The 14,705-nt window shown below is 43.2% G+C and overlaps 1 protein-coding gene across 1 annotated transcript in view; it reads left to right on the top strand.

Annotated features, from left to right (window-relative positions):
- Nucleotides 1–14,705, top strand: part of Efcab5 (EF-hand calcium binding domain 5) — a 109,125-nt gene that overhangs the window by 68,093 nt on the left and 26,327 nt on the right. Inside the window, exons 14-16 of the mRNA XM_076936262.1 lie at nt 486–642; nt 9,961–10,250; nt 13,677–13,846. Coding sequence (XP_076792377.1) covers nt 486–642; nt 9,961–10,250; nt 13,677–13,846 — 617 coding nt within the window. The remainder of the gene's footprint in view (nt 1–485; nt 643–9,960; nt 10,251–13,676; nt 13,847–14,705) is intronic.

The raw sequence follows: 14,705 nt of genomic DNA on the forward strand, positions 1-14,705 counted from the left end.
ATGTACTTGTAACTGCTGAGCCGTCTCTGCGGCCTCACAAATATCTTTTTTAACATAGTTTTGCTGTTGATGTTGATGTTGTTGTTGTTGTTGTTATTTGAACACTGTCATTTATTTCTTCCTTTTTATTATAAGATATATGCCCTTAAAAAGCCTGATAGAGCTGCCCAGATGTTTGTCCTACTTTTGAATAATCAAGAAGGGAGTGGAAAGAAATAATCAAACATCTTTAAGGAGCGTATTGCCCTTTCTAGCCTGAAGTGTTTTGGCCTTGCACAGAGAATCCCTGGATGTCGTTGGTCAAGAAGCGAAATGAAAGTGGCAAGTCAGGGAGTTAAATTCGTCTCTGTGGTGCCCACTATTGTCTTCATCCCAAAGCAATGTTGCTTCTATAAGGAAAAAAAAAAATGCTACACTTTCTTTAAATGCAAAATGCCAGCTAGCACAATGAAGAGTATATGCTTTGTATCCTGTTTGTATCCTAGGCCAGACAAAATTCCTTCCGAGTCCGACGGAAAATTCTCCTCGAAGCCCTCTTTGATAAGTGGGACAATGATGGCTCAGGCTTCCTGAAGCTGAATGAAGTTGATAATCTCCTGTATACATATAAGGAGGGAATGGAAAGAGAATCCATGAAGAAAGGTAAACGATTAGCATGTTCCTATTGGAGATGTAGCGACAACCTGGCTCTCAGTTTCTCAACACTGTGCCACATATGCACAGTCAAAAACAAACAGTAGAGGCTGCGGGGTGACGCAATTGGTCAAGCTCTTGCTATGTGAGTGTAGGCTCTAAATTTAGATCCCCAGTTCCTGCATAAAAGGCAGGCACTGGAGTAGGTCAGGCACCTCAGCACTGGAGAAGCAGAGGCATGGGGATCCCTGGAGCATATTGGTCAGCCAGTGAGCTCCAGACCCAGTGAGGGACCCTATCTCAAAAGTAAGATTGGGAGTAATTGAGAAAAACACCTAATCCATATGCACACATACTGGCATGCACAAGTACACACATTCATGAATAACATACAGAGAGAGACAGAGACAGAGAGACTGAGAGACTGAGAGATACAGCTATTCTAAACATATCAGATATCTTTCCAAGCCTGCTGGTATATTGTTGGGGGCTGACTTTTAGCAGAAAGCGGCTATCAGCTTTGCAGCCATCTTGAGCCATATACCCTGACATGAGATTTAAATTACAATAGCCTACAACAGCTGTTAATCTGTTAAGCTGATAATCTTGGTTTAGATACCTTGAGATTAAAGGTGTGTGAGATTAAAGGTGTGTGACTTAATAGTATACTTAGAAGTATAGAGATCAGAGTTAGAGACAAGACCTAAGGGCATGATTAAAGGTGTAACTTAGAGGCGTGGCTTAGAAGTGAGACATATAAAAGGCAGAGACAGAACAGATCAGAATGGAGACAATAGAAGACATTAGGGAGACACAGCAGAGAGAAGACATTAGGGAGACTAGAGAGAGAGATTCATACACATCAGACATTAGGTAGAATCTGCCCTTACCCTCGCTCTTGCTGAAACCCGACCTGCAGACCGGAGCGGCAGCTTGGGCCGGGATACAGTGGCCGCCCAAACGTGGGTCGGCCCGGGCCTCAACATTTTGCCTGGGCTGCAACATTTATTTTGGCCACCCCAACTTGGGGCTAGTGCGGTCCCCAACATTATTTTGGCGCCCGAACAGGGACTCGAGCTTGGGCCTCAACAGTATATTTAATTTTTTCTTCTTCTTTCAGGCCTGGGATTAAATTTACTCCTTTTATTTTACTTTTTAAATTTCATTTTTTTTTAAAACAGAGGTTGATTAAGCCTTTGAAGCTGAAGTTAGAGTTGTTGAATGGGAAATAGCGAGAGCTGGAGAGCATGTAGATGACCAGGAACCTGTGTTCCTCTTCATGGAGAACGGAGAGTGTTACAATGTTTTCAGTAGCCCTGGAGCCCAGGCTGATTCTGTGAACTGATCACAGACACTTCCCGGGTTAAAACCCAGACCATGTGTCCTGAACTCTCAGTCTCTCTCTGCTTTTGTAAGTTCTAAACTTTCAAGTCTGGCTGGGTCTAAACTTCCTCTTCAGTAGAATAAACTTTTATTCTTCTTTCATTTATTTATTTATTTACTTATTTATTTATTTATTTGCTGGTTTTTGGAGACATTGTTTTCCTGTGTAGCTCTGGTTATTCAGGAACCCACTCTGTAAATTAGGCTGGCCTCGAACTCTGCCTGCCTCTGCCTCCAAATACTGGGATTAAATCAGCTTCAGTTTTCATGTTTGAATTATTATACATGATAGGTCATCACTTTATCTGTGAGTTATATCCCCAGGCCTCTTTTTTTACTTATGACTTTGAGACAGGGTCTCACTAGCCAGATGGGACTTGAAATCATTTAGGTTGTCCAAGCAGGTCTTGAGTGTTTGATCCTCTTCATCCTATCTCCTGAGCAGCTGGGACTACAAATGCATGCCACCAGGTCTGGCTGGAGTAATGTCTTAAAACTCGGGAAACTCCACATCAATACTGTTCTTTTTTTTTTTTTTTTTTTTTTTTTCTTCCTTTAACAAATGGTAGACAAACTGAACACCAAGTACATCCTAGCCACATGGCCTGACCTCAAAGGGAGGAAAAGTAAACGTGGTTCAGACTGATGAGATCCCTCCCCTGTCTCTCTCTTTTAAACTTTACTTTTTTGGTGGGGGAGCTTTTAAATCACTTATCTGTTTATTTTATGGGTATCAGTATTTTGTCTGCATGCATGTCTGTACAAGGGTGTTGGGTCCTCTGCACCTGGAGTTACAGACAGCTGTGAGCCCCCATGTGGGTGCTGGGAATTGAACTCAGGTCCTCTGGAAGAACAACCAGTGCTCTTAACCGCTGAGCCATCTCTCCAGCCCCAGTTTTTATTCTCTTTAATGATTTTTGTTTGTTTGTTTTTCGAGACAGTGTCTCTCTGTATAGCCCTGGCTGTCCTGGAACTCACTCTGTAGACCAGGCTGGCCTCGAACTCAGAAATCCACCTGCCTCTGCCTCCCAAGTGCTGGGATTAAAGGCGTTCACCACCACCGCCCAGCTTCTTTAATGATTTTTTTTCTCTTCCTTTTTCACTTCTTTTTTTCTTATATCTTTACTTCCCCTAGTTGACATAAAACTTTTTCTTTTTTTTTTTTTTTTTTTTTTGGTTAGAAAACTGGGAACCTCTTCAGTCTCCTCCCGATCACCATGCCCTTGACACATCTGAAGATTGCAGACTGGCTGTTTGTAGTGTGCTCTTCACACAGATTAGTGATTAAATCCAGACTATCCATCCTTTGACCGGATCAGAATATATAATCAATAGTTCATGTTGAATTCTATTCAAAAATCCTATGATAATAACATTGATAAGTTGATTAAAAAGATACCTGCTGGGCTGGGCATAGAGACCAGTAGATAGTGTCCTTGAATCACAGACTCAAAGCCTCGAATTTGGTTCCCAGTACTTCATTAACCAGGTGCTACAGTACACATCTGTAGAACCAGCAAGTTCAAGGCTAATCTGGGATACATGAGACCCTTCTCTCAAAAAAAATTTTTTTTCTGTCAGTCCTTCTACTTTAAAGTTTCTTTTTTTGTGAATAGTGTTGTGTGGGTGTACTGAAAACTCAGGAAAGCTTTCTGCTTTTGCTAAACTTTTCATTGATAATAGCATGTAACTATTTCTTGTTTGAGTCATTGGGTTGTAACCTGATATTGTCACTATTTGTTTTAATGCCCATATTGCCCCAGATTTAGTCCTTTTCTGCCTGGCTCCCATGGCTTCTTACCTTCAGCATTGTATTCTGAAAATTTTCAAACAGACAGCCACTCTGAAAGACTCTACCAAGGCATCTGGATATCCATGCACAGTCTACACTCTGCCGGCGACACCACCATGGCTTCTTGTTACCGCTCCATCCTCTCCTTATCCTTCTACCTGAGTCCAGACGGTACAAAGCCAAGCAGTCCTGGGGATGGGGAGGGTGTGAGGATTATAGAAAAGAAGACTCAGAGACAATGGTTAGAAATCAGGAGGGCTGTTCAGTCGGTGCTGTGACAGCCTTGAGTTTAATTCTCTTAGGCTTTATATACTTTACAGCATCGTGTAAAACAAAGTCACAAGCCAGCAGAGATGATGGCTGTCATACATTCGATGTCTGTACCCATCCAGAGGCCTCCCTTAGTCATCTCTGTTCCTCCAAGATTAACAGAACATTCAGCCCCTCGACTTGAGCTTCAAGTGTATCCCCTCTTATCAATCCATGTTTATCATTCAGCAGGCCTGGAAATCTGCCAGTAGACCCTGGCATGACTTGACTCTGCCTGACAGGCAGGTTTTCACAGAAGCAGGCAAAATGGCTCCCGACATCTACCTATTTCTGTTATTTTTGATACATCTTAAAGCAAAACATATGCTTCTTCCTAAATATCATTAATTTGAGGTCAATATTTAGTTAACTTTTTTTTCCTCTTTGATGCAAAATTGGGTGTGCAGATTTTAAGGGTAAATTTGCTGAGTTTTTGACAAATCCATAAGCAGTGTAGCTCATGCTTCTTGGGAGAAATAGAACAAAAAGCTCCTCATATCCTTTTCCCGCGCAGTCCCCACAGCACAATCCCCAAGGCAACCACCCAGGTTTTCCCACCATCGTCTTTCTCGTCTAGACCTCGCAAAAATAGAATCACAGAATGTATACTCTTTACAGAAAGACTTCTTCACTCAGCATAATGTTTCTTAAGATTCTGCAGATTTCTGAGCCACCAGGCAGATGGGCATTTTTGGTTTTAAAAGAAACTTCAATCTTCTCTGCCATTTTTAACAACTCCATCATTCTTTGAGCTCTTCTTTTCTTTCTGATATGAGATCTTCTGGGTTCAATCTTATGCTTCACTTGTTTCCATCCGTAACTTCCCCGGGAACCTTGGTATCTTTTACTGAAAGGTGGTGTTTAGAAGCCAAGATTTGAGTTATACATGTGCTGGTTTCTCCCAAGGCTCTGCTCTCTTTCTCTGGAGACAAAAGATTTGCATGTGTTTGCATATTCACAGGCATTGTTATATCTCTATATATCTTTGTCTCCTAATATTAGAAATCATGAGTTTACACCAATACCTCTATGTCCAATTCAAAACAACAGAACTGTTTTTTAAAATTATTTATTTACTTTACATCTCAAATGCAGCTCTCTCCCTCCTCTCCTCCCAGTCCCTCCTCTCCTCCCTTGCCCCACCCACCCCTTCTCCCCTCTTCCTCAGAATAGGGAGGCCTCCTATGGATTTCAACCAGGCTTTGCATATTAAGTTGCAGTAAGACTAGATGCATCTTCTTCTATTGAGGCAACCCAGTTAGGAGACGGGATCCAAAGGCAGGCAACGTGGTCAGAGACGGCACCTGCTCCAACTTTAGGAGTCCCACATGAAGACCCAGGTGCACAACTGTTACACATGTGCAGAGGGCCTAGGTCCATCCCACACATGCTTTCAGTCTCCATGAGCCCCTATGAACCCAACAGAGCCCATTTTTATTTTCTCCCACCTTTATAGAGCCTTGCCCTGACCACATCAACTCCACAGACGGATGTACTTGGCATATTTCTTAAGTTATAATGTTCTGTGTGCGCCAAGGCTCTTCAGTCCCACAGACGCCCTCCATAGCCCATTCGGGCTCCAGCTGCCTATACTCAGCTGACTGCTACATGAAGTCTTACTAAGGAAGATTTCTCATATTGGGCTTCCCTTTGCTATAAATATTCCTTTTGTCTTGATTAGGTTGTGACTCTGTAGACCAGGATGTCCCTCCATTTGGAGACCCTCTTCACTCCATTCAGTATTCAGAATCTAAATGGGACTTTGACACCCAAACCTAGCCCATCCATAGAGCCACCCTTTTCACTGCAAGGGCTCAAGGTTTCACTATCCTCGAACTGCTCGGACTCTGAAAACCCATGCACAATATCCCTGAAGGATGCCCTTCTCAGCAATCAGCTCTGACCAAGAGTAGATACTTCCCTTGTTCTGCCCAAGGTAATGGCATTAGGACAGCATTGGCCAAGGAGAGACAGGAAACAAGAGCAGAGAAAGAACAGGGAGAAGAACCCATGAAGCACTTTTTTGTTTTGGTTGGTTTGGTTTTGGTTTTTTTTTGAGACAGGGTCTCACTGTGTAGCCCTGGCTGTCCTGGAACTCACTATGTAGACCAGGCTGGTCTTGAACTCACAGAGATCTTCTCGCCTCCCTCCTAAATTCTGGGATTAAAGGTGTAAACTGTCCACCCAGCTTCATGAAGCACTTTAAATCTGTTTAGAGAGTGAAACACTTAGGATGCTTTTGGTTCAAATAATAGAAGACACAACCCAAAGCAGTTAGAAAAGGGAGGAGCCTCCTTGCTCACGGAATATCCAGGCTGGTTAAGGGCTCTAGGCTTGGGGCATGGGGTCAAATGTGAACTTAGGAGGTGTCCAGTTTCTCCTTACTCTCTTGCTTTCACCCTTGCCCTTTCTCTGCTCTGTTTTGGCCCAATTATCATACAACCTTTTCCCCTGTGGAAGCAAATTCAAGCTGATAATATCTCAGGATCATTCAAGTCAACAGGAATAAAATGGAAACTATCCTCAACCTAATCACTGGATCGAAAAGTCTAACATTCAGGCATAGTGGTAAACACCTTCAAACCTGCCACTCAGGAAGCAGAGACAGGTGGATCTCCGTGAGTTCCAAGTCCAGCCTGGTCTACTTAGCAAGTTCCAGGCCAGCCAGGACTAAATAAAATAGTAAGATTCTGTCTCAAGAGAAAAAAAGAAAAGAAAAGAAAAGAAAAGAAAAGAAAAGAAAAGAAAAGAAAAGAAAAGAAAAGAAAAGAAAAGAAAAACCACAGAAAAGGCCTGGCATTATACTATATTAAACCAGCCACTCTGACTAGAGCCATTCTGACTAGAATGTCCTGTGCCTCTGGAGTGACCCTAGAATACTTGCTCTACCTCTACAACTACAATGGATCCCACTCAAACTCATCTCTGCAATGAGAGTAGAGAGGTTTTCCCCAAAGTAAAACCATAACTACAAACTCTGGGAGGAAAATTCATGGATGCTAACGAGCTAAAAGCAAGGAATGTTTAACTACAGAAATCAGAGCTTGCACATGCTACGATGGCACAAGTTCCAGGTAGTGGTTGTTAATTGTGAAATAGTGGCTTTGAATGGGTGCTTTTATCACTAAAGGGAAGGAAAAGCCACAGTGGAAGACATTTGAACCCACTTTACAAGGAAGGACGAGGCCCTATCTGTTAGTTACCTCTCTCAGCTGTGACAAAACTACCTGGTCAGAGCAGCTTAAGGAAGGAGGGGTTTATTCTGACTCACAGTTGAAGCTCGGCTCATCGTGATGGGGAAAGTCTGGTGCCGGGGGAAGATGGCAGCTGGTCCCACTGGCATTGCATCTATAGTTGAGATGCAAACAGGGAGAGTGCTGATACTCAGCTCCCTCTCTTTTTATTTAGTTTAAGGAATCTTACCCAAGGAATGATATCACCTACATTCAGGGTACATCCTGCCATCTCAATTAACCCAGTCTAAAACTCCCCAATAGATATGCCCAGAGACTTGTTACCATGGTAAGTAAGTATTGATCCTGTCAGGTTGGCAATCATTATAAACCATCACACTCCATGACTTGTTTTTTGTTTTGTTTTTCCAAGGACAGGGTTTCTCTGTGTAGCCCTGGCTGTCCTGGAACTTACTCTGTAGACCAGGCTATCCTTGAATTCAGAGATCCACCTGCCTCTGCCCCCAAGTGCTAGGATTAAAGGCGTGCGCCACCACTGTCCCACTACCCTATGACTTGTTAATGTATAATAAATGTCAAAACACTTTTTATATGCACCAGGAGACATGTGCCAAAATGCTTGTAGTGCAGTTCCTAGGAGTAAAATATTAAAGATTTTGAAACACACATTGCCAGGAGAACAAATAATCAGTGATGTTATTCTGCAAATGCAGTGGCTTAGATGAATGAATCAAAGCCACGGGAACACCATGATGAGGACGGTAGTGTAACGTTGAGTGAAAAAGCAAGTCCTAGGTCTGGGGATGGCTCAGAGTCCTTGAGAACCCACATTCTCGGCTTCTACTTCAGGTGGCTTACATCTGCCTCAGTTCCAGGGTATCAAATATCCTCCTCTTGTCTCTATGGGCGTGCGCGCACGCACGCGCGCGCGCGCACACATACACACACACACACACACACACACACACACACACACACACGCACGCACATACAGCCATGAAGTCATGCATGCTCATAAACATAAAATAATCTTCTTTTAAGCACGAGGCTGGAGAGATAGCTTAGAAGTTAAGAGCACTGACTGCTCTTCCAGAGGACCCAGGTTTATTTCCCAGTACACACCTGCTACCTCAAAACCATTTGTAACTCCAGTTTCAGGGGACCTGGCACCCTCTCCTGGCCTCCAAGGGCACCAGACATACATGTGTATACAGACATATATACAGGCGAAACACCCATAGACATAAAGAATAAAAATTAAGTTAGTTACATTTTAGGATAAAATAAAAGAAAAATTAAAACATTAAAAATGAAAAGCAAGTCCAAGAAAGTTACATATGGTCTGATAGTCTTTGTGTAATGTTTACCAACAGGTAAAACCAAACTATACAACATTCATATACAACACAGTCACTATTACATAGCACATTTCCAGTAAGAGATGTAAGGAAATGGGGGCTAGAATGGGGCAGAAGAGGATGCAGAGGCTAAGTTGCTGATAATGTTCAAGTTTGATAGTAGATTCATCATTGAACAAAAGAAGAGTGAAAGAGGCCTAGAGAGATGGATCAGAGGTTAAGAGCACTGGCTGTTATTCCCGAGGACCCGGGTTCAATTTCCAGCACCCACATAGTGGCTCACAACCATCTGTAACTCTAGATGTGACACACAGACATGCATGCAGGCAAACACTCATAGACATAAAATAATTTAAAAAACTAAAAAGGAGAATGAAAGAGAATATCCGAGGCCTACTTCAGTGGCAAGTGCTTCTTGAGCACGTGGGAGCACTTTAATCCTGAATACTGCAGAGATGGGATTTTAAAAGTGTAGGTGCAGATGGTCAGGGATTATGAGTGAATGAGAACACTGGAACAAACCGTTCTTTGATGGTACCAAGGGCAGTTGTGCTTTGAGACTAGGCTAGATTCAAATAGGGACTTGAACCAGGGAATCTTATAATGCAAACTGTGCGGGTTACTTTGGTTTGGCCTTTTGAGAGATTGCCCCAATAGCTCAGGCTGCTTCCAAAAACTCATGATCTTTCTGCTTTAGCCTTCTAAATGCTGGAGCATAAGCTCTGTGTGTGTGTGTGTGTGTGTGTGTGTGTGTGTGTGTGTGTGTGTGTGTGTATGTGTGTATGTGTGTATTCGTGCACGAGCACACATGTACATGTGCATTTCAGTTCTGGAAACTGAACCCAGGGCTTCATGAATGCTAGGCAAGTGCCCTACCACTGAGCCATATTTCCATGTCAGCAAGTTGTGTTTTAGTCTTACAAATGTGTATGAAGCACTTACTATTGGTAAGTCCACTCTAAAGTGATAGCATCTGTCTGGGGTTATAAATGTCGGAGTAGAAATGAGGGACCACAGGGACAGTGCCAAAGAGGAGAGAACAGGACATGGAAGACAAATGGGGGAGTCACAGTGGGCCCTGGGGTATCCCCTGGCTGAGCAGTAGAATTCAAACAAAATCATAGCTTGCACGGAAGTCAGTCACCGTGACCAGGACCTTTACTATGCTTGGTTCCGCATGGAGCACATAGGTTAAAGGCTTTAGCTTGCTGTCAGAGGAAAATGGAAACACTTCCCACAGATGAGTGAACAACCTTTAGCTTGTTCTCTGCTTCTCACTTATGTCTTCTAGCTAAACTTCACATAAAATTTCCAAAGCCGAGTCCCGGTCACGAAGTCAAACTGTCTTCAAAGCAATTTCGGAGGTACATAGAACTGGTTGTATCTGAACTCAGGGGCAATGAAGACCAAGTTCTAGAAAGCGTTGTGGAGTTCCTGATGGGTTCTTTAGAGAGAAGCCACGTTGAGGGTCTAAGGAACTGTGCAAGGCGGAAATGGCTCCATCAGATCCAATATGCTGCAGAGACAAGTGGGGTTTCCCTGGAGCCGGTGTACACTGAGACCTTCAGGGCCCTCACCCAGGTACGCTCCCTAAAGCAATGTAAGAGAAAGCGTTTACTTGTAGTATGTGTCTTTCAGTGGCTGCACATATGTTCAGGGGGAACAGATAAAATTGGCTTGAAAACTTGTTGGATGCTGCAAAAGAAAAATCACTGAGTGATGCTAGAGATGATTTATTTATTATGTTATAAACAACTCAAACCCAGGGATGTAGTCCGACTGACAGAAAGCCCAGCATGTATGAAGCTCTGGGTTCAATCCCAACTCCTGCTCACTCAGGTGTGAGTGGCACTTACTGCAATCTCAGAAGGCAGAGCCAAGAGGATCCGAATTTTAAAATCCTCCTTGGCTATATACTGAATATGAAGCCAGGCTGAGGTGGGCTATGTAAAGTTCTATATTTAGATAAATATATAGAAATAAAGCAAGCTAAGTGAGATAAAGCTGGGGTGGTTGGAGAAAGATAGAAATGCATGGGAATGATGTCCTGAACTTTTATTGTTCTGAGAGTCGGATCCACCAAGACTAGATAATAGAATGATATTGAGAAAGGCGGTAAGGAGATACGAAGCCACACAAGCTTCCCTTACTGTGCATGGTGCTTACAGAACAATGCACCCATCAAAAAGGAATTTTTAATTGTCTAAGTTTCATTTTTATTTTTGAGGGACATACTGAGGTATATGTGTAGAGGTGTAAAGTACGTGTGTCAACAATAACTTGTGGAGGTTCAGGGAAGCTTTCAGGCCAGCCAAGACTACATAGTGAGAGCTAAATAAACAAACAAACAAATAAATAAATGAGAAAGCCAAATAGCCAATGATTTTTACGTTTCAACATTCTTAGCCATTAGGAAAACAAAACTTAAAACTAGTTTTACAATTCATCTCACCCTAGTCAAAATGGCTCTGATGAAGAAACAAATGGCCACAGAAGTTGGTGAGGATGTGGGAAAAGAGAAGCTTTAACCGGTGCTCCTGAGAGTTTAGTGCAGCCACTGTAGAAATCAGTGTGGACGGTCTTCAAAAGGCTAAAAGCAGAGCTACCGTGAAGCTCAGCTGTACCACTCCTGGGCATAAACCAAAGACCTCCCTCTCCTACCACAGAGACACTTAGACATCTGCATTCACAGTCGTGCTTTTCACAATAGCAGAGAAACAGAAGCAGTCTGGAAGGTCCTCAGTAGGATGACAGATAAGGAAAATGTGGCACAGAAACACAATGGAGTCTTGCTCAGCTGTAATGAAAGACTTTAGTCTGCCCGAATATGGAGCACTCTAGAAATATTGAGGCGACCCAGACTCAGAAAGACAAGAATCTCATGTTCTCTCTTACATGCAGACCCTAACTCTTAATATGTCTGTATATAAATAAGGGGAATGTGTTGGTCAGGGTTCTCTAGAGAAACAGAACTGTAAAAACTAAATCCAGTTTTTCCTCTTTCCAGCCTCTCCTCGCTGAATGTTGACGCTGAGATGAATTCTTTGTTAATGAGTGCCTAGGCCACAAGCTTGGGTCACTCCCTGCTATTTTATAACTTATCTAACCCACTCAAACTATTCTGTCTCCCACACGGTTAGTCATCTCTCCTCATCTTCTTACATCCAAGTCTGGGGTGAATCTCCCTTTCATTCTACCTGAGCTCATCTACCTGCTGGTTGGTTAGCTCTCCTTCAGACCCTGCCTGCTACTTCCTCCGCATCCCAGCCCAAGTCTCCCTCACCTCTCATTACTTCCCAGAATCCTCTCTCTTCCTGCCAGTGTCCTACCTGCTATTTCTTGCCTCAGCTCATTGGCCATAGGCTTTTTTATTGACAAGTGATGCTTCATAGAGATTCTCTCAACAAAGAAATGATAGGATGTGTGTGTGTGTGTGTGTGTGTGTGTGTGTGTGTGTATGATTATATAGGATGAATACACACACACACACACATACACACACACACACACACACACACACACACATTCAGTGGTATAGCACACATCTTTAATCCCAGTATTCAGGAGGCAGAAGCAGGAGGATCTTTGTAATTGAGGCAACATAGTTAGCTCCAAGACATTCAGGACTACATAGAGTCTGTCTCAAAAAAGCTGTGTGTAGGATAGATTATTAGAATGGCTTATAGGCTGTGGTCCAGCATGTCCAACAATGGATGTCTACCAACAGAAGGTCCAAGAATCCAGTGGATATCTCAGCTTGTCTTCAATATACACCAGAATCCTGAAGAAGTAGACTCCAGTACCAGTGAAGGGATGAACTTACCTGTGAGAGTGAGGGCAAGCAGGCAAAGAACAATGCTTTGTTCCTCCATCTCCTTTAGACATAGGCTGCCACCAGAAGACGTGGCCCAGATTTAAGCCAGATCTTTCTACCTCAAAAGATACAGATTTAGGGTGGGTCTTCCCACCTCAAATAATTCAATCAGGAAAAATCTGTCTCAGATGCACCCAGCTTAGGTTTTAATTAATTTCAGATGTAGTCAAGTTGACAACCAAGAATAGCCATCAAAGGGGGTAAGGATGAGTACAGACTATGAAACTAGATAAGGGACGACAAGAAGGGACCCAGAGGTGTTGACGGAGGGGACAAGGAAGGATCACATGTAACCTGAAAGCAGAAAGGAGGCTACTGGGGTGGGGCAAGTTTTGTTTGATGAATGCCACAGCGAAACCTAATCTTTACATTCTAATGTTAAAAAAGAAAGTCACCAGCAGTCTTAGTCTCTAAGAAACTCTTTCCTGAAATGTCCCTGATCGAGTCCAATGGATTAAGAACTCCTTGCAGCTGTAAAAACACCTTAGCTGTTAAGTACACTTGCTGCACTTGCAGAGGACCCAGTTTTGACTCCCAGCACCTACAAGGTGACTCACAATCACTGGTAACCCCAGTTCCAGGAGATCCTCTGCCAGCACCAGGCATGCATGTGGAGCAGGTACATGTATGTAGACAGAGCACATAACATAAAAATGAAGAAATCTCTTTCAAACTTAAAACAGACCTTTGAGAGCTTTGTTTACCCACGCCGGTTCATTCCTGCTTCGATGGTGAAGGGTGAGGAAAGCGCAGGCGCTGTCTTGCCTCAGCCTCTCAAGTCAGTACCTTTTACCGAACTCCCTCGCCTTCAACTATGACTGTGCTTCCAAAGGCTCTAAGTTTTGAACCTTTGAATTTGATTAGAGCTAAGAGTTTTTAGCCTGGCTTGGGGCAGGGGTGTGAGTTTTCAGTAAAGCAACCTAACTACATGTAAGACAGCCGTTCTGCTGACTAAAACTCAGGTTTGAAGAGCAACGTGGTGTCAGCCTTTCCCCCACTGCCTATGATTGGTAACCTCTACATCATTCTCTCAATAAAAGTATTGGTGCTAGATTCCCAAATAGACTAGCAAAGGGGCCGGGGGATTTCTGGTGCTGATGACAAATACATAGTCAGAAACGTTTTTGCTACAGGATGCTGAGGCTCACGGAAATAAGAAGATCAGTGCTCACATCTCCCTCCTAGAGGAAAACGTGCTCCTGCCTGAGAGGGGAAATGTTCTCTTGAGGAATGTGGCTTGCACTCTAGATGATGCTCCATTTGTCCTGAACAAAGTGCTCTACAGGGACATGAAGGGAATCAGGTAGGAGCGTGCTGAAGAGTCGGTTTCTTTCCATCTAGTGTTTTAAAGACAGGATCTCATGTCCTTCTGGCTGGCCTCCAATTTGATATGTAATCAAGACTGGCCTTGAACTCCTGATCCTCCTGTCACTACCCTTCAAATGCTGGGTTATAGGTATGTACCACCATGCCTGGCTCTGGTTGCATCTTTCTAAAACAGGATTTTGCCTTCTGAAGTAAATTGGCATTTGAACCCTAGTGAGTGGTTCAAGAGAGAACTGTCTCTAAGTGACCAGCTTCCAGAGTGGAACCTGAGGTGTTTCAAATGGTTTCTGCTATTGTTATATTTTTGTTAATTAATTTGTGTGTATGGGTGTTTTGTTGGCATGTATGTCTATGTACCACTTACATATCTGATGCCTGCAGAGGCCGGAGGAGGGTGTTAGAGCCCCTAGAACTGGAGTTACAGTCAGTTACAACCCACCATGTGGGTTCTGGGAATTGAACCCAGATAGATCTTCTTCAAGACCAGTCAGTGCTCTTAATGGCTGAGCCATCTCTCTAGCCCCATGATTTCAAATGGTTTTACCAGATCATTTCTAGAACTCACCCTGGAAATGATTCACCATTTAAGGATTCGGCTTAGCAACTTGGCTTCATAATTTGTAGCCCCATCATCTGGTAAATACACCAATACACGTGTGTGTGTGTGTGTGTGTGTGTGTGTGTGTGTGTGTGTGTGTGTGCGCGCGCGCGCGCGCATGTATATGTATGTATTGAACTGAATATCTCACACATGCTAGAAAATCACTCCACCTTTGAACTACACTTCAAGCCATAAGATTATCTTTGAAATCTTTCTAAGTCAGACCCTCCAAACT

The sequence above is a fragment of the Arvicanthis niloticus genome, chromosome 6, assembly GCF_011762505.2.
Source record: "Arvicanthis niloticus isolate mArvNil1 chromosome 6, mArvNil1.pat.X, whole genome shotgun sequence".
Lineage (NCBI taxonomy): Eukaryota > Metazoa > Chordata > Mammalia > Rodentia > Muridae > Arvicanthis > Arvicanthis niloticus.